The 25,526-nt window shown below is 46.7% G+C and overlaps 1 protein-coding gene and 1 pseudogene across 2 annotated transcripts; one reads left to right on the forward strand and one right to left on the reverse strand.

The window, feature by feature from the left end:
- The first annotated feature begins 145 nt into the window (after positions 1-145).
- Positions 146-25,526, forward strand: LOC133375053 (V-set and immunoglobulin domain-containing protein 8-like). Of its 2 annotated transcripts, XM_061606523.1 has the most exons (8): positions 146-341; positions 11,815-11,993; positions 14,527-14,728; positions 15,457-15,621; positions 16,307-16,429; positions 18,177-18,390; positions 21,265-21,566; positions 24,570-25,526. In XM_061606523.1, the coding sequence occupies exons 1-8, from the start codon at positions 293-295 to the stop codon at positions 24,584-24,586; spliced, it is 1,251 nt and encodes a 416-aa protein (XP_061462507.1). In that variant the 5' UTR covers positions 146-292; the 3' UTR covers positions 24,587-25,526. The 2 variants fall into 2 exon arrangements, with proteins under 2 accessions (XP_061462507.1, XP_061462506.1); XM_061606522.1 differs by lacking the exon at positions 24,570-25,526 and having other exon boundaries at positions 147-341; positions 21,265-24,200.
- Positions 9,440-9,557, reverse strand: LOC133375282 (5S ribosomal RNA; annotated as a pseudogene).

Consider the following 25,526-nt stretch of genomic DNA (forward strand, 5'->3'; position numbering starts at 1 on the left):
TCCTGGCGTTTGTCTCTCTCTGTGTGTGGAAATGGCTCAGAGGAAAGTGTGTGACCTAATTGTTAAGTGTGCAATGGCTTCAAAGGAAACTGGGCTGGGTCTCTGGCTCACTTTGCAGTTTAGAGGTGCTCAGTCACCTGCTCCAAGTCAACCCAAAGGAATCCTGACTGCACAGACTAATTGAGCCAGGGAGAAAACATTCCATGCACGTTTCAAGAACAGCCATAACAGACTCTGCCTGCCTCGGAGCCTGCCACGCTCTTCATCGTCTCTCCACAAATTATTTTCTGTGATGGCAGGGAACGAGAATTTTCGACTCCTACTCTGCTGCGTGATCCTCGGTAAGGCTAGGCCTATTTACTTATTTATTTATATATGCATGCACGTAAGGTATTTAATTTTTGTGCTGCCAAAGTAGCAAACAAGGGCTGAGTGCAAAGCAAAGGTCTACGGGAGATGACCTACTAAGAGAACCCCCAAGATTATATGATGTTATGATCAAGAAAAAAGGGGTTACCTTTGATGAATGGCAGTGCGGTGTAGTGGTTAGAGTGTCAGAGTTAGGAATGGGGAGACCCAGGTGCAAATTCTCACCGTGGTAGCCCAGCCTAACCTACCTTGCGGGGTTGTTGTGAGGATAAGTGGTAGGAGGAGAACCATGTACACCACTTGGAGAACCTTGAAGGAAAGAGGGGGATGAATTCTATAAATATATTTAGTTCAAATGTGTGTAGTTACTGGGCTGTATTCAATGCTAGACCTACTTTGAGTAGATCCATTGAAGTTAATAGACATGAATAACTTAGGTTCATTCATTTCAATGGATCGACTCTGGTTGGATAGAACCCATTATTTTTACAATACCAACTCTTTTTTTAATTAAAAAGGTTTATATTCCATTTTTTCCTATTTAATAATAATAATAAAAAATTCATAGTGGATGATGGATAGGCAAACCAACTGAAAGACCAAAACCCGTAAAAGCAGCAAGGATACAAATCACAAAACCGTCTCGGAGAATAAAAAACTCTGAAGGACGTCCATAATGGGGCCTGGCAAACGCATCGGGTGGCAGCGGGGCTACCGCTGAAAAGGCCCTGCCTGTCCCCACTCGCCTCTCAGCCAACCTATGGCTGTGCCTCCAATAGGGACAAGGTGGCCCTTGAAAGAATGTGGTGCTTTGCGCAGCTCAGCAAGCAAGAAGGTAAAAGCCCCCTGCCTGCAAGGCACTTCCAATCTACTTTTTACGATCAATTCATTGCCAACTCTCTCTCTTTTTTAATTGACATTTGGGCACTGGGAGAAATAAAAACAATGGAATGAGAGAGAAATGAGGTTATGAAGGATCAATGTAAGCCATAGGTGGGTAACCCACAGCCCAGGGACTGCATGTGACCCCCAACTGCATTTTATGTGGCCCCTCCCTGATGCTTCTTGAAGTTGCCCCATTCTTCTGTCGCACCAGAGTTCCTTCCTGTTAGTTTCTTCATTACTTTTCTTGGCTTTCTACATACACACCATACATTTAACACCCCCCAAAGAATCCTGGGAAACGATGTGCTTTAAATGTATGATGTGTGGACGCAGCCTAGAAAGCGTTTCCCTCTTTTGGATTTTTGAAACAGTTGGAAAAATCAAAGTTGTTTAATAATGGCGATGTTGATGGTAATAGGGTCATCTCCCGTTAAGCTGTGCTCAGAGTAGACCCTTTGGAATGGGTCCCATTGGAATTAATGGACTTAAGTTAGTCATTGCCATCAGTTTTAATGGGTCTGCTCTGAGTAGGACGAAGGTTTTGTTCGCAAAGCCTACATCTGTGTTGGAATTTCTTTTTAAGATTTTTTTAAAAATATATTTTGTATTTAAGATTTTTTTTTAGAGAGATGTTTTGTCTTCCAGATTTTTTAAAAAATATATTTTGTTTTCAAGATTTTGTAAAATATATTTTTTAGTGTTTTATCATCTGGTGTTTGTCACTCTAGGCTCCCTTTAGGAGGAGGAGCGGGATATTAATTAATTAATTAAGGCAGTAGGTGTGTATGTGTGTGTGTGTGAGAGAGAGAGAGAGAGAAATCAGAAAGCTATTGCTTTAGCTTGCTTTCCAGAACAGTATCTGTATTGGTCTGTTGGATGCGTGTATGTATGTGAAATCCCTTGTATACTTTCTTTGCGTTCAAACCCAGTGGGACTTACTCGTGAGCAGGGACGGAATGATCTGTCAATTTCAGCTCTGTCGCTTTCTCATTTTTCTACTCTTAAATTCAATCCTCCGCGTGTTGGCAGCAATTTCTCTCTTTTTTAAAAAAAATCCTCCTGAAAATGCTTCAGCAATTGAGTGCATCTTTCTCCTAATAAGCCCATTTTGTATGCAGCTGTGACTAACGTACATGTTTTTTGCACGCAGTTTTCTCCTAACGGGGTGCATTTTTGTATGGTCTTTTTACGAATGACTTCATTTTGTGGACTCATCCCACGCGTGCCTTTTTGCAAACTTTGGTTGGTTAGAGAGCTGCGCTGCAAAATTCAGAAGAGGTCGAGTTTCGAAGGCTGGCTATGTTTCGGTTCTGATATTGTTTCGCAAAGGGTGAATTTGATAAATTCAGCTTGAAACATGAACTGGATTGAATTTCTCACCCGTTCCTCCTTGGGAGTAGATCTGCCTACGCTTAAGAATGCTCCTCTGAGATCAACCCGTCTTCGCCAGGGCTATATTTATTCCAGATTTGTTAGGCCAGAACACTTTTGTCCCTGGCTTTGCCCCATTCCCCCCCCCCCACAGATCACCCTGTCGCTATCCCCAGAAGTCCTCTTCCACGCCCAAAATGTAAGGAAATGAAGCTACATGCCCTCAGTCCTGGGGGTGAGCATTAAGGGGCTTCAACACAAGTTGAAATGACAAGCAGGCGAGGTTTGTGGGAGGACAGAAAGGAGGAAAGAGAGAGACAGCATCACCTTGGTGTTCAGGCCTGTTAGCCTGCCTGTTTGAGACTGACCTCATTTTTGCACCCCTTCATTTGTTTGGACCAGTAAATGGAGGATGTCCACCAGGAACTATTAAATCATAATAGTTAGAAGCAGAGCCTCCCTGGGCAGACGCAGTTTACCTCCAATCAGAGACTAGGGGGAAAACATCAGGCCCTCTTTCTGCATTTCCCAGGGTGCAATGGGCAGGGACAAGATGCACCTTGGATTTGATCCCGGAATAGAAGGCTACGGGGAGAAAACTGGGCAGGGGCGGGAGTCAGGAATGTCTGCTTTTCCTTTGCATTATTCAGCCACACTATAAGGAGGCGGAGGAGGCGTGTCCCGTGCAGGAGCTGTAGGTGGCTGAATGGCAGAGCATCTGCGTTGCACGCAGAAGGTCCCAGGCTCAATGCCTGGCATCTCCCGGTAGGGCTGCCTGAAATCTTTAGAGAGGCGCTGCCAGTCAGTGTTGACAATACTGAGCTTGATGGAGAGCCAGCGTGACGCAGTGGTCAGAGTGTCAGGCTAGGCCCCGGGAGACCAGGGTCCACATCCCCACTTAGCTGTGATACACACTGGGTGGCCCCGGCGAGTTCCCGTCTCTCGGCCTAAGCTACCCTGCAAGGTTGTTGTGTGAGGATAAAATGGAGAGGAGGAGAGCCACGCGTGCCATGCCACCTTGAGCTCCTTGGAGGAAAGGCGGACAGAAAAATGATGATGATTGATGAGGAAAACAATAATATGTTTTGAGAGAGTGCCTGTGGGCAATTTGCGCCACTGCTACCTCCTCCGTGCCACCACCTCAGGGACCTTTGTGGCGGCTTCCTCCTGCTTTGAATAGGAATGCAGGAAGCCGCCTTCTACTGAGTCATACCATTGGTCCCTCTAGCTCAGTATTGGCCACACTGGCTGGCAGCAGGGATTTCAGATATGATTTCTCCCCCCCCCCAGCCGTACCGGGAGATGCCATTGGGGGTTGAATCTGGGACCTTCTGTACACGAATCAGATGCTCAGCCACTGAGCTATGGACCTTCCCTCAGGCAGGGGCAGTGCAAATAAAAAGGGGGATGGCTAGGGATGGTGGACACAGGCTGGAGGGTGAGGGAGTGAAACAGTGGCGACGAGCAACCCCGCAGGTGGACTGGTTTAGGGATGCTGCTTTGCTGCTCCTCCCGAACTGCCCCCCTGAAATAAGGGGCTCACCTCATCTAATGGGCTAGCCCAGCTTGATAGGCTAGAGTCAAAGAACTGTGGAGTTCGAAGGGGCCCGTGAGGCCATTGAGTCCAACCCCCTGCTCAGTGCAGGAATCTAAATTAAAGCATGCCCGACATGTGGCTATCCAACTGCCTCTTGAATGCCTCCAAGGTAGCTCACCACCTCCCTAGACCATTGGTTCCACCTCCATACTGCTCTAACCGTTAGGCAGTTTTTCCGGATGTTCAGCCGAAATCTGGCTTCCTGTAAGTTGAGCCCATTCTTCTGCATTCTGGGGCGATCAAGAAGAGACCCTGGCCCTCCTCTGCCTAGTCCTCTGCATGAATTTCACTCCTACAAGATGCAGTCATGGCCATCGACGTGCAATGGTGGCTGGTGCCCACTGAGGTTGGTGGGGGGGAAGGCAGGAAGCCCACAGTAGATGGAGCCAAAGCCAATGACAGGAGGAGCCGAGTAATTCTAGTCTTGCCTCCCTCCTCCTCCCTGCTGCGTTCTACAAGGGCAACGTTGAGACGAAGGAGGAAGAAGCTGACATTTAGGGCCGTCCCCTGCACTGGCTGTTGTATGCAAAGAAGGCAGGCAGAAGCTGGTTGAAGGCCAACTGAGGTTGGTGATGGGGCCTGACCCAGTCTTACGATCTTACCCTCCTACTCCCCAAATAAAGAACATAAGAACAGGCCTGTTGGATCAGGCCAGTGGCCGATCTTGTCCAACATCCTATTCTCAAAGTGACTGACTAAATGGCGGTCCCCAAGCAGGACCTCAACGCAACAGCGACTCTCCTCTCCTTACACTCAATCGGTATTCAGAAGCCTCTGACAGATGGATTGTTTTGAGGAGCTGACAGTGCTTTTGAGCGGCGCTCCCCACACGTAGCCCTGACTCCCAGGTTGGACGCTTGCCAACCGGGGAAACGCAGAACCCAGCCGCGCAGCCTGTTCTCAGCACGGTTCCTCTCAACGGATCAGTCAGTAGGAACCGTGATTTCCTGGGGGCCCAGGACGAGAAAATCAGGCTCCTTCCTGGTAAACAGGGACAATTGGAGGGGATCCCATCATTTTAATTATTAGATAGAGTTGGGAAACAGGTTTCTTTCTGAGTGATTCTTAATGATTATCATACCCCTTTATTATCCTAATCCTAGACAATAATCTCGGTTTTGAGAGGAGGTATGACTAAGTGCAGCAAGCTTCTGAGAGACGCCGTATTCCAACGAAAGGGCAGAAAGCCCTCATCTGAGGTTAGGGCTGTGCCAGAGCGACAACAGTTTCTGTTTTGTTCTGTGATTGCAGCTGCGTTTGAGAGAATGAGGAGATTTTTTTTTTTTTGGCGAGGTGGAAGGAGGAGAGACTCAGAGCAGCCGCTGCGTGGTTTCCCCCAGAGAACACCTGAGGTGCCTTTTGAATTTTGGGGAACTCCAACTGGCTAAAAATGTAAACGTACTGCGTTCAAGTCAATCCCGACTTATGGCGACCCTACGAAGAGGGTGTTCATGGTAAGCGGTATTCAGAGGTGGTTTGCCATTGCCTCCCTCTGAGGCTGAGAGGCAGGGACTGGCCCAAGGTGAGCTTCAGGGCTGTGTGAGGATTCAAACCCTGGTCTCCCAGGTCGTAGTCCAACACTGTAACCACTACACCACCCTGGCTCTCTGCCTGCCTCCTTTGCCACTTAGTGGGTCTTACACTGATATTGAATATACGACAGAAACATACACGCACACTTTTATAGAGTGGGCAGATCACCACTCCAGGGATCGCGTGTGAGATCTGCACTGTTAAATACCCTTTGGGGAAGGGCCATAGCTCAGTGGTGGAGCATCTGCCTTGCATGCAGAAGGTCTCAGGTTCCATCCCTAGCACCTCCAGGTAGGGTTGGGAGAGACTCCTGCCTGAGACCTTGGAGAGCCCCTGCCAGTCAGTGTGGGCAGTACAGAGCTAGATAGACCAATGGTCTGATTTCGTATAAGGTGCCTTTCAATGTCCTTATTTAAATCAGCAGTTTATTCAGAACCATGAGGACTGGCATCGTGCTTTATTTTTAAGGGAAGGATCATAGCTCAGTGGCAGAGCGCCTGCCTTGCGTGCAGAAGGTCCCAGGTTCAATCCCTGGTGTCTCCAGATAGGGCTTGGAGGTATTCTCTGCCTGAAATCCTGGAGAGCCGCCATTTCCTGTCTTCCTACATACTTCTCTAAAGGAAAGGCAATGAATGAAGCAGGCTTTAAAAAAGATACAGGCCAGTTGCGCTGTTCCATGCAATCCCATTTTAAAACCTGAAATACTGTTAGGATGCCACTTTTTTTTTTGTAAGAATGGGTTTCATCCAACAAAGTCTTATTCAGAGTCAGTAGTGGCTGGTGACTCCATGTCAGTGGGGCAGTGGAATCCGCTCTGGGCTTTTGTCTGAACGTCCATGGAGCTGTCCAAGGTGCCTCAGTTGCAGAGCTTGGAAAAGTAACTTTTCCAAGCTCTGCAGTTGTTAGGAAACCCCTTTCCCTTCACAGAGCGATAATTCCCCCGAGTGGTTTAACAGTCAATCCCTCTTTGCAGGGAATTGTGGGAACTGTAGTGCTGTGAGAGGAATAGGAGGTCTCCTCACAACTCTCAGCGCCCTTCACAAACTACAGTACCCATGATTCTTTGGGGGAAGCCATTGCTGTTTAAAGTGGTATGATACTGCTTTAAATGGATAGCACAGATGGGGTCATAGTTTGGCTTACTGGGTCACGTGAAGCAGACCATAGTTCAAGAATGCTTAGGAAAACAGAAAAATTCATTCATTTCATTCATAGGTGATCACTTGTGGCCGAGTAAGATTGTCTTCCAAGATAAGGTCTTTAACAGTGGGTCCGTAAGTGACTGTGGAGGCCAATTCTGGATCCACACACCCTCCCACAGTGAGGACATAGGTTTCCAGATGGAAGAAAAATGCAACACAATAAAAACAGCAGTGTATAAAGGGAACAAACAACAGTAGAAGCCTGCAGTAAAACATTTTAAAAGCAACTGCTTTGGGAAGCATCATAAAACATAATGAAAAGAAAAAACCAGCTTGAAAAATCAGAGTTAAAATAATTATGGTAAACAAGTAATAAAAACCTAGTCTGTAAAGCAGGGGATGATGGAACCTGTTGCTGGACTCCATCTCCCATCGTCTCTGACCATTGGCCATGCTGGCTAGGAATGATGGGAGTTGTAGACCAACAACATCTGGAGGGACACTCATTCCGTCTCTGCTGTAAAGGCCAAAAGGCCTTCCTAAATGGAAAGGTCTCAGCGCTGCTGCAGAAGGTCAAGAAGAAGGGGGCAAGATGAACACCCCTAGGTTGGGAGTTCTAAAATCAGGGGTGGCAGCAAAGAAGGCCCTGTCTCTTGCTCCAATGGACGGTGGGTTTGGCACTGACAAGGGAACCCCCATAGGTGATCTTAATAAGAAGGCAAGCCCACAGTGGCTGGGGGATAAAGGCTAATCGTTTGTGTGGGTTTTGTGTGTGTGCGTGCTGTATCCTATATATTTTGGAAAGTTTGTTTGCTACTCGTTAGGACAGCTCTTAAGATATTGCAACCAAATTTTACATGATGGTTCAAGGAGCAGGTTCTTATTTATGGCTGGATAAAATTGGATGCCATATTATTATTATTATTATTATTATTATTATTATACCACTTACTATCCAAAAGATTTCAAACCGGTTTACAATAGAATACTCAAAGTGCAATTAAAACCATATTGAGTTAATTGACTAAGCAAAATACACGGGCAATATCCATATCCATAAACACAATCTAAAAGTCAAAGAATATTAGAAGGCAGTATAATGTAAACACCAACCAGCATAACACATAGCTATGCCGTCACTCACCATCATTTGCTGCCTCAAACATATCAGCCAACCACTCATACATCAACCATCTGCACTCAGCAATGTTGCAAAACATCACTACCAAGCACGTACATGTACGAGACTCTCCCATCTCTGAAGCACTAAAGGAGTCAGGCCCCGCGCCTAAGATGAGTGCTGTTGGTTTGTCTCCTTTTTATCTCTTGTCCTTGGACCCAATGCAAGCTAAATCCATTGTTAAAGAGAGAATAAAAGATGTGGATGACCAAGAGCTACATACCTTAACAAATGGGTCTTGTTCACTGCGCTTGCTGGGCCTGACTTTGTCTGCATCTAACCGCTCTGTCATACCTACACTTTTTAACAGTACCTATGCAGAGAAGAGCTGTTCTGCTGATGCATTCATAGGATCATAGGATCGTAGAGTTGGAAGGGGCCTATAAGGCCATCAAGTCCAACCCCCTGCTCAATGCAGGAATTCAAATTCCTGACAGATGGCTGTCCAAAGATGTTGGAGGGCAGATTTGCCCAAGTTCCAGTTAAAGATAACATTTTTATATTTTAGCATTGAGTTTTGCAGTTAGTTATGTGTTTCATGATGGTTATATTATTTTCTTTTGTTTAATTAATACATTTTTAACTTGTGTTATATACTTGTGTTTTACTTGTACTTCAGATGTTTATTTGTTGTGAACCGCCCAGAGAGCTTCGGCTATGGGGCGGTATAGAAATTTAATAAATAAATAAATAAATAATAAATAATAATAAAGATAGGTGCTGTCCATGTAATCAACTGGAACTTGAAACAGTTTCCCATGTGTTTTTTGTTTTTACTGTAGATTTTATCAAGGGGTCAGAGAACGTATAATCTACCCTTTTATGAGGCAGTTTCCTAGTCGATCCTTACTCTTCTGATTTTTTCCTTGAGGGATCCGATAAATTCATTATTGAACAAGTAGAGATATTTCTGAATGTGGTAATAGCTCTTAGACATTCAATGGAGAATGTTTGAATCCTCGCCTTTGTTCTTCTGATTTTATAATGATGCATTTATCCAGTTGTGTACTGATTAATGGTTGGCTGGCCACAATAAAATGTTGTTGTTGCCTCACACCCACAGAATACTCCTCCCCTATCTCTCACACGAGTGGAGCCCAGTTCGATACTAGAACAGGCTCTCCTCCGGGGATTTAAATCTACTTCCATCCACTCACTCCCAACTACATAATCATAACCTACATGGTAATACGCAGCTTCAACCCCTGACAAGTAATAATAATAATAATAATAATAATAATAATGTTATATGCCTCCAAATGGATTACGACTTATGGTGACCCTATGAATCTTTTTTGGATATATTCATCAGGTCTTCATGGTAAGAGGTATTCAGAGGTGGTTCATCATTGCCTTCCTCTAAGCCTACGGCACCCGGTATTCCTGGGCGGTCCCCATCCAAGTACTAACTAGGCCTGACCCTGCTTAGCTTCCGAGATCAGACTAGATCAGGCGTGTTCAGGGTAGTATGACTGTAGGAATAAATAAATACATAAATAAATGTGTATCCCACCCTTCCTCCCAGTGGGAGCCCAAGTGGCAAACAAACCCACGAAAAACACTCTAAAACTCTTAAAATATGTTCGACTCTAAAATATATTAAAAGAAAATGTCTTTAAGAAAACATAGAAAACCAAAATAATTTTTAGAAACATCTTTTTACCTAAAGCTTTGAAAACATTTTCAAACGCAGTTCCAACACAGACGCAGACTGGGAGAAGGTCTCTACTGTGCGTGCCACAGCCGCTGACTGTCAGGCTGTCGCTGGCCCCTTCCAACTCCCAGAGGTGCTGCCGAACCCACGGGTGGCGATGGTTGAGGGTTGGGGTGGTCTCTCTCCCCCTCTTTCTTTTCCCTCCTTGGCCATTTGGAATGCAGATGGCAGACCAACCCTTTCAAAGCTGCGCTGATTTTATCCAGATTGTGCACGGCGTCTCCTGAGATCAAGGAGCATGGTTTTTGACTAGGTTTGGAAGTTTGGATACAATCGGACGCCATTTTGAATCAAGACTAAACCTTTCAAAACTGCACTGATTTATGTTTTTTTTGGATTCTTACCATTCCCAAGCAATCCTGGGTACAAGGCTCCTTGTGTGTGTGTGTGTTTGTGTGACATGTATATCACTCGACCTGTTTTGAAAAAACCTGAAGTCCCACTTTTTGTCTGCATTTTTCTTGAGTTGGGTCCTGCTGATGTTTTTCATTGTCATTCTCTGGTTTGGTATTTTTTTTGGGAGGGGATGTTTTTATTTTTTGTTTTGCTGGGCTGTTGTTATTATTATTTGGATGCCTTGCCCACCCTTCACTATGAGGTCAGGGCAGGTTACAACAACATAAAAAACCACATTGAAACCAGCTGTCCACAATCCAAAGTACAGAATGGGTCTTAAAAATCTCTCTCTTGATTGTCAAAGGCCAGGGTAAAGAGACACATCTTCAGCATATGTCCTTTTAACATTTTTTTTGGTAATGCATTAGTGGACACCCTATGTCTCGGAAAATTCATCCAATTCTAAGAATTAGTAGATGTTCTCTCATTCTCTTCCTCTGTTATTCCACGATTGGTCCTATTACTGACTCAGTATAAGGTCTGACCAGTTGTGCATAGTTTCCCATCGAGGTTCTTTTTCTGCACTGTTTCACCGACATGCGCTGCTGCCGTTTGGTAGAGCACCATGTGCAAAATGAATGTGACACAAATGTACGCGCGGTTGCACTGAAACTGGTTCGGTGCCCTGCTTTGATCAACGCAAATGCATGCGCATTGTGACCACAGAGGAGGGGAAAAAGATATGGACCCTGTGTGCTCCAAGGAGAAATTTGGCTGAGCAGAATTTTGGAATCAACCCTATGATCGGAAATATCACGTTATTTCTCATGTCCAGAGGCGGGTGCCGTTAATTGTGCAGCCAAAATGGCACTACCCACACACAAGAGGGGAGGTAGCAAGGGTTTTTTGGTGGAGGAGAATCCCAAGGTTTAAAGAAGTACAAATAACCTGAGGAAGGAAATCCAAAAAATACTGATTGACCATTGATGGGGGAAATGGAAAACCAAGGAGGTGGAATGGAACATCCTGGAGCAAGGCACAGCTGACTGACTGGCATCCTGAACAGAAACACCCTGAATGCAACATTTGGTTGTGATACTATGTGATAATTGAACAGCAAGGAATAGTAATAATAATAATAATTTTATTTGTTAGACGCCTATCTGTCTGACTATACAGACACTCTAGGCGACTTACAACACAATTAAAATACTACAAACAATATACAATATATAACATCTCTGATAACACCACATCTCATATATACAACTGAAAGCTAATCTACCCCAAGATTATAGGCCTGCCCGAAGAGCCAGGTCTTTAAAGCTCTCCGGAAACCTGTCAGAGAGGAAGCATGTCGGAGATCATACGGGAGAGAATTCCAGAGGGTGGGGGCCACCACCGAGAACGCCCTCTCCCTGGTCAGCACCAGCCTCGCTGTTTTGGCTGGAGGGACCGAGAGAAAGTCCTGTGAGGCTGATCTTGTGAGGCGGCCTGATTGATGATACTGGAGGCGGTCCTTCAGATAAACTGGAGTATCAATGCCCCTGTGCTTTGCAATTCCTTTCTGGTGGAAAAAAAACTGGTTTAATACTGGTTTAAACCTGGTTTAATACTGGTTTCACATTAATACTGGTTTAAACCTGGTTTAACAGGCAATGCTGATCTGTCTTTCTTTCTTGTTTAGCTGCAAGTTCTGCTGTGAGGATCAAGGGAGATGGGCAGAAGGTCATCTACCTTCCCAAAGGGGAGTCGGCCAAGCTGGGGTGTCCCTTTGCTTCAGACCCAGAAGACAACACTCCGGACAACGACTGGGACATTGAATGGAAGCAAGTGAAGCCAGGCCCGAATCCTCAGGACCATCCGGTGAGTTTTGTGCTTTTAAGCTCCCAGAAACGGGCACCCAGTGACTGCTGGCAAGTTGCCCGTGCACTCTACTGTACAGACTTCTTTTTGAAGACATCCTCTACTTCCGAGGTCACCAGCCTTTTTGGGGCCCATGGGAACGTTTAGAATTTTGAGAAAGTGCTGAGGGGGCCAGTCACAAAACGGCAGCTGTGAGGGGTGTGTGGCATAATCAGTAGTGCAGTGGTGAATTCAGAAGTGCAGGGTCCCTTCATGATAGTCACAGCCATGCCCCTGCTTTTTTTTGCTCCTGGGTTGAGAATGAGATCCTTGCTAATGCCTTCTCCCACAACAACAGATGTCCCTCGGAGCCAGTAAGCATGAAAGGGGAGTGTTAGCTACTGAGAAGAGTCTTCTCAGTAGATAACTCCCCTCTTTTCAATCTGATTGGCTCCAATCAGCAGAAAAGGACAAGGAAGCATGTTAGGGGACTCTTCTCAGTGGCTAACACACTCCCCTTTTCTGTTGATTGGCTCACAGGATGCTGGAGACAGAGGGACCCTGCTGGGACCCTGCTCCCAAAAAAGTAAGGGGTCTAAGACCCCCCTGAGACCCTGGACCACTACACCCCTGGGCATAATACAAAATGGGTGCCACACCTCAACGAGCAGAAAAAGAGACAGGACCACAAAATGGGGCGGACATGCAGGCATCGCACACATGGACACAAAAAGGCTCCTCTGTCTGCCACTGTTGCGCTTTATCGCAGAGAGAAGCTCTTTACACCTCTCCTCTGTTCCGAATGGAAAGGAGTGAGGGTGTTTTAGTCCTGGCATCCGACGCAATGTGGGCACGTTTCAGGGGTGTGTGTTCCAAGAAGGAGAGGTTGAGCCAGCGCAAATGGGAGCAGAGCAGGAAGAACAAACGGGATTTTTGAGGGAATATTTCCTGAGACAATTCACGGGTGCCATCAGAGGTACTGGCAGGCACACTGGTGCCCGCGGGCGCCACGCTGGTGATGCTCTGCTTGAAGCAGTCCAAGTTTGGTTTAAAGAGGGAGAACAGGAACCTTGACGTTGCCTATCCAACAGTTGGCACCTGGGCGGCGGACTGAGCACGCAAACAGGTCATCTGTTTCCACCGTAGGGTGAGATGGATTAGATTTTCTCTTTACATTTTAGTAATTATTTCTTCAGTAGCATCTATACATAGAAATTAGCATATGCAAATTTGCACCTTCTTTTTTTTGGCAATGCAGAAGCAGCCCCCCCCCCCCATCTAGGGAATGGGATGGAAAGATCTGTCAGTCGTGGTTCTCTCCGCGTCTCATTATTCCAGTGTTATATTTTATTGGCATTTCTGCAGCAATTTGCTTTAAAAAAAAAATCCTCATGAAAATTCTTCAGCATTTTAGCGCAGATTTCTCCAGATAAACACATGCAGCCGAAAGCTCTGCTCACGGCCGGAGTTCGATTCCAACAGAAGGAGGAAGTCAAATCTCTGGTAAAAGGGGTCGAGGTCCACTCAGCCTTCCATCCATCCGTGGTCGGTAAAATGAGTACCCGGCATACGCTGGGGGGTAAAGAAAGGCCGGGGACGGAACTGGCAATCCCACCCCATATATACGGTCTGCCTTGTAAACGTCGCAAGACATCACCCTAAGAGTCGGAAACGATTCGCACTACAAGTGCGGGGACACCTTTACCTTTACACATTTTTGCAAGCCATTTCTTCAAATGCATTTTTGCATGTTAATTTCACTGCTCTACTCATTTTTATGCACGCTGGCCCCATATATAGTCGTTCTTGTCATATCTTTTGAATGGCCATTGCAAAATTTGGCCAGTTTTGAGGGATGGCTGTGTTTCACTTCTCATAATGTTTCGGAAAGTGAGGATTTGATTGATTTGGCTTTAAACGCAGACTGAATTGAATTTCTCACTCACCCGTTCCCATCTAGAAAAAGAGAGGAGCACTTTAATGTTGAGACCCCTGCCTTGTTTTGAGGGAGTTCATGCAGTCTGAGCCAACATCTTTACTTGGATGTGAGCCCACTGGTTTCCATGGGTCCTACTCCTAAGTAAATGTGCACATAAGTACAGCGTGAAACTGATTTGGGATTTGAGTGTTGCGCCTTCCGTGATCTTCCCAGCACATCTCCTCCCCAAATGAAATTAAGCAATTAGTTCAGAATCTCATGATCAATCCCATCTGCACAAAATATGCAAACGAGGCACATTTGTATAGCTTCTATTCTTTTGCATAATTTAGTCTGCAGTTTTTACTAGCTTGAACAATTGATTCTGGTGGTGCTAGGCTTTCCCCACTGCTAAAACATCTTATTCAGCATAGTCCGCTGGCTTCGAAGGTTTCAGTAGGCATTGCTACCCTGCATGTTGTAAAAAAAAAAAAAATCTTTCCAGTCATGAGGACTAGGAACTTGAGGAGGTGTTCTGGGGGATCACAAATGACACTCAGCCCTGCCCGTAGCCCCAGTCATCTCTGTTCAGCGTGTTTCCCTTCATCCTCTCCTTCCTGTCTGATTCCCCACAAGCTCCTGGGTTACCACGGTAACCGTGTCGTCTACCCTGGGCCTCCTGACCTCCAGCAGAGAGTGGGGTTCACATCTGAAGACCCCACCCTGTACGATGCCTCCATGCAACTACGTGACGTGCAGATCACCGACTCGGCCACGTACGAATGCAAGGTGAAGAAGACCACGGAAGCCAGTCACAAAGTGACCATCACTGTACAAGGTAGACATCATCGATGGTTTCTTTCTTGGGACAGGAGGAAGTGAGTTTTGAGGTGCTGTCCCACCATTCGGGAAGGGTTAAAACTACATAGCCTTAAGTGTGCTTCAGAGGGTACATCCTTATCTTTTTAATTCAGGGGTGGAGAATATTTTTCAACCGAGGGCCATATTCCCTTGTAGGCAATCCTTCAAGGGCCACATACCAGTGGTGGGCGGGGCCAGAGGTAAAAGTGGGTGGAGCTATGAATGCAAACTTTTCTTCTTCTTACAATAGGCCAGTTTCTATACACACTCACCTGACCCTCTCTCTATCCTCTCTATCCAGACCAGGAACAGGCATGATCAGAGTACAAGGGCACATCCCAGCCAGGCAAAACCACTTGGGGGTCAAAGCAGAGCCAGCGAGGGGTGTGGCCTGGAGAGAGTCCTGAGGGCCAGACAGAGAGGCCTGGAGGGCCACATTTGGCCCTTGAGCCTGAGATTCCCCATCCTTAATCGAATGGGTTGTATCCAAGTAGGCAAAAGGTGTACGCGTGTGCGCGTTCCCTCTTTCTATCTCTGGGGTCGGGAATTGATCTCCGGGGGGGGGCGGAAGAGCAGGGACGAGAGGGGATGGTACCCTTGGCACTTGCTCAAAAATCCAAATGGGCCCTTGGGCCTAAATGGGTGCCATACCCTGGCACGAGAGGAATGATTATACAAATGCCTTTTCTCTGCTAACAAACGCAGACAGGCCAGTGGTTCCGCAGTGCTGGATCATCGGCGACATTGCGTACGGGAACGACGTCACACTCCGCTGCTTTGCTTCTGGGGGCACTCCGCCCCTCACCTACCGTTGGTCCATGCTGCACGGGAATAAGTTCAGAGATTGGCTGCCCCCTGGAGGATCGATGGGTGAGTGACGGCAACAGCAGGGCCGCAGGGGTGCCCCTTTTGGTGGAAAAAATAGGGGGGGCATTCTCTGTCCTTGCTTGGGGAGGATCAAGAAAGCAGAAGGTTTCCCATGTTACATTCCATGTGTACACAATCTGTGTACCTGTGTGCACACATGGGATGTTCACACATCGCATTCAACAAGGGTACCGATGTACAGAAAGAGTAGAGCTACACACTCGTACAGTTGTTCACGTGTAATGTTCAATGAATCTACAGCCTGTGTACCTGCCTTTGTACATAACTCAGCTGTACAAATCAAGCACACGCACAAGGGTTCACGCAAAGAGTATGGATTAGGGATAGGATCCGTTGGCTGGTGCTGGTTCAAAAGCATTCTGTCAACCTAACAGGCTGGTGTTGATTCAAGTTCATTCTTTGTCCACTAGCCCCTCGCTGCTTTTATCAATCCGGTTTTTGTTCCTTCAGAAAAAAAATATTGATATTAATATCAATATTTTAAAAGGAAATGTTGCTAAATTAAGCAAATATGATAAATATATTTTAGATATGGTAAGGCACGCCACAGATACTCAGAGGGACTGTATCCTTAGGGTGATTTAAAAAACAACACTAAAAGCTCTCTGTACATTCTCAGAGGTGTTTCAATCAATTGGCCCTTAACCCTCTTGCTTCTGCTAAGCAGGTTCTGTCCCTGGAGACCTTCACATCAGAGACTTGTGTGATGACCACGTGGGTACCTACCAGTGCAGCGTTAACAATAATGTGGGCATTGCCTATTGCTCCGTGGACATCTATTTTAATGGAGGTAAGACCATCATTCATTAGACTATTTAGTGAAAAACTGCCCCGAGAATGGGGAGAATGAACCCGGCGTGGGGGCAGGGATGGAGTTGTTCAGTATCGCTTGTTGCCTTTTGGGGATGTCCAGTGAACAACAAAGCCTCACAAGCCCCCTCCGTACCCCTCCCTCTGCCACCTTTATCAGTTCTTTGCTTCCAACAAAAGTGAGGGGGAAAATTCAGCAACATCTTTTCTTTGCGGGGGGGGGGAGATGAGAATGGGGGAGGAGTGATTGAGCGGAGAGGCCAATAAAACACGTGCCCACCGGGGATTTCCCATCAGGATCCGCCCACTGATGTGGATGGCGGAATAGCAATTACAGTAGGCCCCCGCTTTTCGGCGTTCCGCTAATACGGCGGTTTTCAATTAGAGTAAGGCCCCACTCATACGGTGCTTGTTCCGCTTTTACGGCGTTTTTTGGCATGATGCGCTCAGCAGCTGAGCGTCGGGCGCCATTTTATTGATGGAGTTCTGCTTTTTGGCGATTTTCGCTTTTCGGTGGGGGTCTGGAACGTAACCTGCTGTATGAGTGGGGCCCTACTGTAATAGAGTAGCTAGGGGAAAACTTGGGACTGTGTGGACCTTTGCGAGCCAATTGCCTGCACACAAAAATTGGATCTGAGTGGCCCGTTTGCAAGACAATTCCTCCATGTGGTGGACACGCTCCGTAGTGGGAGTTGCTACTAGGGTTGTCGATTTTCTCCAGAATTCCCTGCCTATTAATATTGCCACTTTTGTATTGTTTTCAGTACCAGCTGAGAACTTTGTTTTTGTTTAGGCAAGCCTACACGGACATGCAATTTTATTGTATACATTGGGTGGTATCCAGTGCTGGTCTTACACAGAGTAGACACATTGGAATTAATGGGCATACCAGTGGCCATTAAAGCACTGTTATACCACTTTCAGCAGTCATGGCTGCCACTGTCTAAGAATCTTGGGAACTGTAGTTTGTTAAGAGTGCTGAGAGCCCTTGTCTCCTCGGAGAGCTACAATTCCCAGAGTTCCCCGGAAAGATGGATTGACTGTTAACCCACTCTGGGAACTGTAGATCTTTGAGGGGAAGAGGGGCTCTCCTAACGACTGTCAGCACTCTTAAACTACAGTTCCCGGCATTCTTTGGGGGGAAGTCATGACAGGTTAAAGTGGTATCATAGTGCTTTAAAGCACTATGATACCACTAAAGCCTAATTTCGGTTCATGCAGTTCAACGGGTCTGCTCTGACTTAATTGAATACCACCCTTCTGTTTTACAACTACTGTTTTTGACCCCTCCGTTGTTAAATGTTGTGTCTACTTGCTTTTTAAAGTTTGCTTTTATTGACCTAGAATCATAGAATCATAGAATAGTAGAGTTGGAAGAGGCCTATAAGGCCATAGAGTCCAACCCCCTGCTCAATGCAGGAATCCAAATCAAAGCATTCCCGACAGATGGCTGTCCAGCTGCCTCTTGAATGCCTCCAGTGTTGGAGAGCCCACTACCTCTCTAGGTCATTGGTGCCATTGTCGTATGGCTCTAACAGTTAGGAAGTTTTTCCTGATGTCCAGTCGAAATCTGGCTTCCTGCAACTTGAGCCCATTATTCCGTGTCCTGCACTCTGGGATGATCGAGAAGAAATCCCAGCCCTCCTCTATGTGACAACCTTTCATGTACTTGAAGAGTGCTATCTTTCATGTACTTGAAACCCCTTTCCACACTCTGTCCGTTGCAGGTGCCAACCGTGGATGGATCATTGGGGGATCTGTTCTCTTGTCTCTCCTGGCCCTGGCCTTGATCATTGGGGGGGTGCTGTGGTGCTGCTGGTGCTGCGGTTGGAGAAGCCGGTGCTGCATGAATGCAAAGGAATGTTGCTTGGACTGCTGTTGCTACTGTCATGACAATGAGACAAAGCAGGAATGCGTGGAGACAAAACCCAGTGAGATCTGGTGAGTATTTTTGGCCCAAGGGGAGTGGATGGGGCCAGGGGTCCAAGAAATATCACATAAATCCATGTGCCTGGTTGCCCCTGGGGCAAGGGATGGGGGAGAAATTTGATTCAGCTTACATTTACAGGAGAACCTTCCTAATTCGCTAGAGTTGAAGCTGTAGGAACATCCCTACCAAGAGATGGGTGGAGCTCAACATCCCTACTGATTCAGCTTACATTTATAGGAGAACCTTCCTAATTCGCTAGAGTTCAAGCTGTAGGAACATCCCTACCAAGAGATGGGTGGAGCTCAACATCCCTACTGATTCAGCTTACATTTATAGGAGAACCTTCCTAATTCGCTAGAGTTGAAGCTGTAGGAACATCCCTACCAAGAGCTGGGTGGAGATCAACATCCCTACCAATTCGGCTTACATTTATAGGAGAACCTTCCTAGTTCACTAGAGTTGAAGCTGTAGGAACATCCCTACCAAGAGCTGGGTGGAGATCAACATCCCTACCGATTCGGCTTACATTTATAGGAGAACCTTCCTAGTTCACTAGAGTTGAAGCTGTAGGAACATCCCTACCAAGAGCTGGGTGGTGATCAACATCCCTACCGATTCGGCTTACATTTATAGGAGAACCTTCCTAGTTCACTAGAGTTGAAGCTGTAGGAACATCCCTGCTAAGAGCTGTTGGAACATTCCACCCCAGAGGAAACCACAATGAGGGTAGAAAACAATGCCTTTTAGGAACGCACTATGGGGAGTGGGAGGAGCTCAGAAAGCGATCCTTGGTTGGGAGATGTTATAGCAGCTGCACCCAGAGTGCAATGCAGTAGTGCAAGTGGGAGGTTGTGAGAGCACGGATGACTGAGGCAAGGCTCAATTAACAGATTTGTCCCTCCCTACCTGGGGCTAGGGATGTGTTCGAATTTTGCAAAATTCAAATTTGACACTGGATTTCCTATTTATTTGCTTTTTTTTGTCCTTGCAGACCAGGTGGTTTTCTGTGGCTGAAGCGGATTTTTTTAAAAAAATCACCTCAAAAATACTGATATTAGTATAGATATTTTGATATTAATATTGATATTTTGAGCAAAACATTGATATTTTAAAAAATCTATGGCAGCCTTTCCCAACTAGTGTGCCACCACAACTCCCATCAGCCTCAGCCAGCATTGCCAATGCTCAGGAAAGATGGGAATTGTGGTCCAACAACATCTGGTGGCCCACTAGTTGGGAAAGGCTGATCTATGGAAAACAATATTTTTAAAAATATTAATATCAATATATTTGCGGGAAAAACCCAGAATCGTATTTATCACAAATAGCAAACATTGACCCCTTACGAAGCAGTATCAGAAGTAAGTTCGATGGAGTGAATATCGAACTGGCACTGAAATGCGGATCCCACCCCTACCTGGGGCCTAATTTTTTTTGCTAAAAAAATCCAGGTCCCCAGTTGCAAACCTTGAGGTTCTCCCAACTATGCGGATACCTCTCTCCTGTTTCTCAGTGACCCTGTTTTGACTGCAGTTCTGTTGTCACTCAGAATCCGAGCTTGCTGTTAGAGGGAGTGTTTAGGAAGGGAGGCAGGGAGGAAGGAAGGAAAATGTAACTCTGGAGAAAAATTAAGCATTAACTTCTAATAATGAGACAGGGAATTAAAAAAAGGCGTGAGAGGGACTTCCAGAGTTAATCAGAACACAGGAATGAATAAGAAACACCAAAAGTCCAACTGGGAAATGCAAGAGTAAACAGATGTATGTCATGAGTAATTATTGTGGGGCCCCTAGACATGGGGACAGCAGGCTATGAATTCCTAAATTGTAATGGCTTTCTGCTCCTCCCTTGCCCCAAGAAGTTGCAAGTTCCAAAGAGGAAACAATTCAGAAGCTCAATTTCCTTGTGCAGAGAGAGTAATGGGCACTTGGTGATGTTTTTGTCACATACGGATATTACGCATTATTCACAAATATACAGGCTGAGTACGCGGGTCCCCTCCCAGAACAGGCAGGGCTGGTATCTGAAGCAGCATCCCTGTTCCCAAAAGCAACACTGGTCCCCAGGGCTCAGATTCAGGATGGCAAAACAATAACATTGTTTACTTATGGAACTCACTGCCATAAGATGTGGTGGCAGCCACCAGTTTGGATGCCTTTGAAGCAGGGACAAAATCCGTGGAGGAGACAGATCCCAGGGAAGGGCCTTAGCTCAGCGGCAGGGCACCTCCTTTGCAAGCCAAAGGTCTCAGGTTCAGTCCTTGGCAACTCCAGACAGGGCTGGGAGAGATCTCAGCCTGAAAGAGAGCTGCTACCAGTCAGTCCGGATAATACTGAGCTACACCACGGGTCTGACGCAGCATAAGGCCACTTCCTATTCCTGTATTCCCTTGCATGCAATCATTGGTTTTGCTGCTGCAATTTCTGCACCAGAAGGCATTCTTCCCCCAACGGCAGTTGTGGCATCTCAAACAGACTTTGTTACACACAAAGCATTTGTCTTAAAAGACAAAGGGGGCCAGGAGGCCAGGGGCCAGAGGAAGACATCTGGGTCAGAGGCTAAGCTATCCACATATGCTTAAGTCCTGGTCAATGGTGGGGCATCTTCTTTGCATGCAGATGGTCCCAGAGAGACTCCCTGTTGAAACCCTGATGAGCTGCTGCCAGTCAGTGTGGATAATACTGAGCTAGATGAACCATTGGGTGTGAATTAGTATAAGGCAGCCTCCTGTGTTCATGGGGGGGGGGGAGAATGGAATTAGAGCATCCTGGGGTATGGCTGGCTGGCTGAAGCACTTCATGCTGCAACACTATGTTGCAGTCCCCACATGTTTCATCTAACCCTGAGCTGATTTGTGGTGTTTTCATTCCCCTGCCTGCCTCCAGTGTGGATGCCGATGCTCCTCCCAGCAGGCCATGCAGCCAGGCATTCAGCCGCGCAAGCAGCCTCCATTCCCTGATTGGCTACCAAACGCGGAACCCCAACTACTCGCAGTGCCGCAAGTACACGCCCCCCATCGTCCAGATGAAGATGACATCCCCTCCTGACAGTGACATGAGTGTCGTCCTGGCTCCTGATCTCCCGTCACCCCCCAATTCGGAGCAAGGAGACGTCCATAACCACTACTACTCAGCTAAAGGAAAGGATGCTTATCCTGCTGTTGACTGCTCTCCTGGGTACATCAAGGGTGAGAACCAAAGCGGCTACAGTCCCCGGCGTCAAATCTACTCTGACCCACACAATTTTGCCACCCCCACCTCGGACCCCGGTTACGTCCGCTGGAAGGATGAAAACAGCAGACCTTACAAGGGTGGAGTAGTCATGATGCGAACAACAAGCAAGGAAGGGCTTTTAATATGAGGCAGATGCTGGGCAGGGGGGGGCGTGAGGCAGGAGGAATGGGAGACGATGTAATATCCTAGGGATAAATATTTCCAACTTTCCGTTACGGAACCCGAGATCTCAACTCATCTGCCAGCCTTCCTCTCTTTATGTGCGATGATGTGTTCTGGCAACTGCTGGGATCTGTGTCCAGCTGCTCCATGTGGTGAATCACTGAACTGCAGCCTTCTTGATGAAGAGCCTTCTGGCGCTTCTCTGACTCCACCCATCTAGGCTAGCTGTCCTGTGCAGGAAGGAGTATAAAGGGACTTCCTGTTCCAGCTGAGCCTTACTTGAGCAATAAAGTCTTACTAAGCTTTGGTTCCTGTATCTTTGGTTATTCTTTGGTCCTGATTTCTGGCATGCTCCTTGACATCGTCTCCTGGATTGTCCTTTGACACTGACTTCTGGCATGCTCCTTGACCCTGTCTCCTCGTTTCTCCTTCGACCATGACTTCTGGCTTGCTCCTTGCTCCTGTCTCCTGGTTTCTTCTTTGACCACGACTTCTGGCTTGCTCCTTGACCCTGCCTTTTGGTTTGCCCTTTGGTCTGGATTACGGACCTGACTTGTCCTATGGCTTCTGGTTCCTGGCTCACCACGGACAGCTGCCCATGACCCAGCCCTGACATGTGGGTGTCCACTATGGCTGAATAGGAACAGAAGGGCAGGGTCGGAGTGGATCTCTGCTTACCTTGGGCAGCCATGAGATGATCTTTCTCACTATTCGAGTGAGGGACCCTTCACATGTCACCCCAACCATGTCTGATCTGTTTTCCCATTCGGACTAATATGTGAATGGACCCGATCACATGAGCAAGGTTTCACACAGATCCTTCTGGTAGAATTCCAGATCCTGTGATCAGGATGTGCACAATAGGTGGGGCGGCTAGGGCACTTTTTTTAAAAAAAAGCCTTCAAATTATGCTTCTGGCTCAGCTCCATCATTGGCATTATTGGAATTATCATAATATGTTGGCCTATCTTGCATCGATAGATGTGCATTCTGAAATTCAACCCTCAAAGCCCCACAAAAGGCTTGCAGACACTCAAAGCACCTGCTGTCACCACCTCCCCCTTCTTTAGCCTCAACCCCAAACCAAACATCTTAACTTGGGAACAGGGAAAGCCGTGGTGGAGACAGCTGGGGGGGGGGCTCTCCCAGAGCTCCACCAGAGTGTTTTCCCCCGGAGAGCTTTTTCCCTGGTGGAAACAATGCAAATAGTGTCATTTTCCTGCTGGGACTAATCCCCTGTCCCATTCCTGGTGTGGAAACACTCTGTTGAACCTCTGGAGCAACAGAGGTGAGGAACTTGCATAAGACAATCAGAATGGCCTGGTTGCTGGATCAGGCTAATGACCCATCTAGTCCAGCCTCCTGTTCTCACAGTGGCCAATCAGATTCCTTTAGGAAGCCCATAGCCAGGGCATGAATGAATAAGCCGTCCATCGCTCATAAGAACATAATAGCCCGACTGCTGGATTAGGCCAATGGCCCATCTAGTCCAGCCTCCTGTTCTCATAGCAGACAACCAGATGCCCATTATGGAACAAGTAGGACCTGAGTGCAACAGCAACTCTCTCCTCCTGCAGTTTCTAGCAAGTGGTATTCAGAAGCATGCCACAATTAGGAAGCAATTGAAGCACCATCAGGGGTCCTAATTTAGCCTACGAGGCCATTTCCTCCCCAAACCTCCCCCACTCCTGATGTCATATATGATGTCAGGTGTGGGGCAGGTAACGGCATGGCTGCCATCACAACAAAATCCATTTGGACGCAAACTGCTTGCAAAGAGACTTCAGAGTGATGTCTCTCGGCACTGAAAGCATTGCCTTTTGAAGCCTGTGTCCCAGCGGTTTGAAACTGCTTGCGAACGGGCTTGAAAAGAGAACCCCTTTTCCAGTCGTCATAATGATGCCAGGTGATTGACAGGTGGGTGGCCCCGTCCACCTATGTCAAAGTTGGCCTGCAGGGGTGGAAGAAGGAAGAAGTTGGCCCACGGCCTAGATCCAGCTCTTCATCCCAGCTCTGTGCCATCTGCTGTGGACCCTCCTTTCCCCTACCCCAAAAGTCACTGGGCCTTTGGGGCAAGGGGAGGGGGAAGTTGGTGTGTGAAACATGCACACAAATTCGAAGCAAGCACCACCCTCCTTGCCTTGATTCTGATAATGAGCGTTCAAACAAGGGCGCTCGCTTTTCGAGCGAGCCTCCAATTCAAACGCTCAGAAACCTTCTTAGTTAAGTATTACAGCGAGACACTGCATGTGAAATGCTTTGATCCCTCGAAAGCACCATGCAAATGCTGAGTATTATTAGGATTAGGATATTTTAGCAGTTTTTTTCTTTTTAAAAATGAATGAATGTTTCTCAGAAAACAACAGCAGAGATGAAACGATAACAGTATTTGTTAAACAACAGAATACTGTCTACAAATGGGTGAAACCGGGGTGGGGGGTGGGGTTGTTCTTGTGTACTTTTATGGCAATTGGATACAGGCTCCTCATATAGCCCAATCCTTTACATATGTACTCAAAAGTAAGTCCCACTAAATTTGGCGGTGCTTACTTTCCAGTAAATGTTCATAGAATGAGATCCCATCAGCACGCATCTCCTTCTAAAGCAGGGTTGGGGAGCCCTTTCCAGCTTGGGGGCCGCATTCCCTTCTGGTCAACCTTCCGAGGGCCACATGCCAGTGGTGGGTGGGGCCAGGGGCAAAGTAGGCAGAGCAACAAATGTAAATTTTACCTTTTGTACAGTAGGCTAGTTTCTACATAGACTCTCACCCACCCCTTTCTCTTTCCTCTATGCAGGCAAGCACGAAGCATGATCAGAGTTCAAGAACACATTTCGGCCAGGCAGAAACACTCGGGTTGCAAAGCAGAGCCAGTGAGGGGTGTGGCCTGGGGAGAGTTCTGAGGACTAGGCTGAGAGGCCTGGAGGGCCACATTCAGCTCCTGGGCCTCAGGATCCCTGCCCCTTTCCGAAAGGAAAGAGATTTCATACACACAAATAGGAGGATCAATTACAGCTGTGGGTTAGAAAAAAGTAACAACTACAAAAAAAGACAACTGGATGGCTAAATACTGTTCCTAAATTTACCAGTTCCGCTATCTTTTTTTGTCTTTGGAATTCCATACACCAGGGATGGGTAATCTCCAGAGCTCGGTTGACTTGTGGCCCTCACTCTAACTTTATGTGGCCGTCAGCTTAATTTCAAAAGTCCCGTGCAGGCGATTGTTTGAGACCTCTCCCAAGAACCATCTGCCCCTCTCCTGGCAGCCCATTGGTTGGGGAGGGAAGGGGGCAGAGAAAGAGAGAGAGAGAGAAATTGGAGATGGCCTGCGGCCCTTGACACATTGTCTGTAAGGAAATGTGGCCCTTGGAAGGAAAACTGTCCATGCACGCTGCACAATGATTTTTGAGAGATCACAAGCTCTCCTTTGCAAGACAGAGTACCTGAACAAATGTTTTCTGTTTGTAATATTTGGTAACCATTTTTAAGTCCTTTTGAGAATGAATGTTCTTTTTCTTTCTTTTTTTTTAAGAAGGTCGGTTCATGAAATAGGATTTGTATTACTGTGTATTTGAGTATTATCATCATCGTCCTTGTGTGTGTGTTTTTTAAAAAATGTGTATGTGGTTAGTTCTCTTCCATCAGTTTTAATAAGGATTGTTATTTGTTTCTGAGATATTTCCCTGAAGGAGGGTTGTATAGCCTAAAAAAATGCACTGGGCTCTTGAATATTTTTATGGTTCAATAAATCATC

Source organism: Rhineura floridana, chromosome 22, assembly GCF_030035675.1.
Source record: "Rhineura floridana isolate rRhiFlo1 chromosome 22, rRhiFlo1.hap2, whole genome shotgun sequence".
Lineage (NCBI taxonomy): Eukaryota > Metazoa > Chordata > Lepidosauria > Squamata > Rhineuridae > Rhineura > Rhineura floridana.

Excerpts from the sequence above, each read along its gene's own strand:
- LOC133375053 (XM_061606522.1), top strand. The coding sequence starts at position 293 with ATGGCAGGGAACGAGAATTTTCGACTCCTACTCTGCTGCGTGATCCTC. Across the intron at positions 342-11,814 it reads ACTCTGCTGCGTGATCCTCG|CTGCAAGTTCTGCTGTGAGG; the intron begins GTAAGGCTAGGC and ends TTTCTTGTTTAG. Across the intron at positions 11,994-14,526 it reads CGAATCCTCAGGACCATCCG|CTCCTGGGTTACCACGGTAA; the intron begins GTGAGTTTTGTG and ends ATTCCCCACAAG.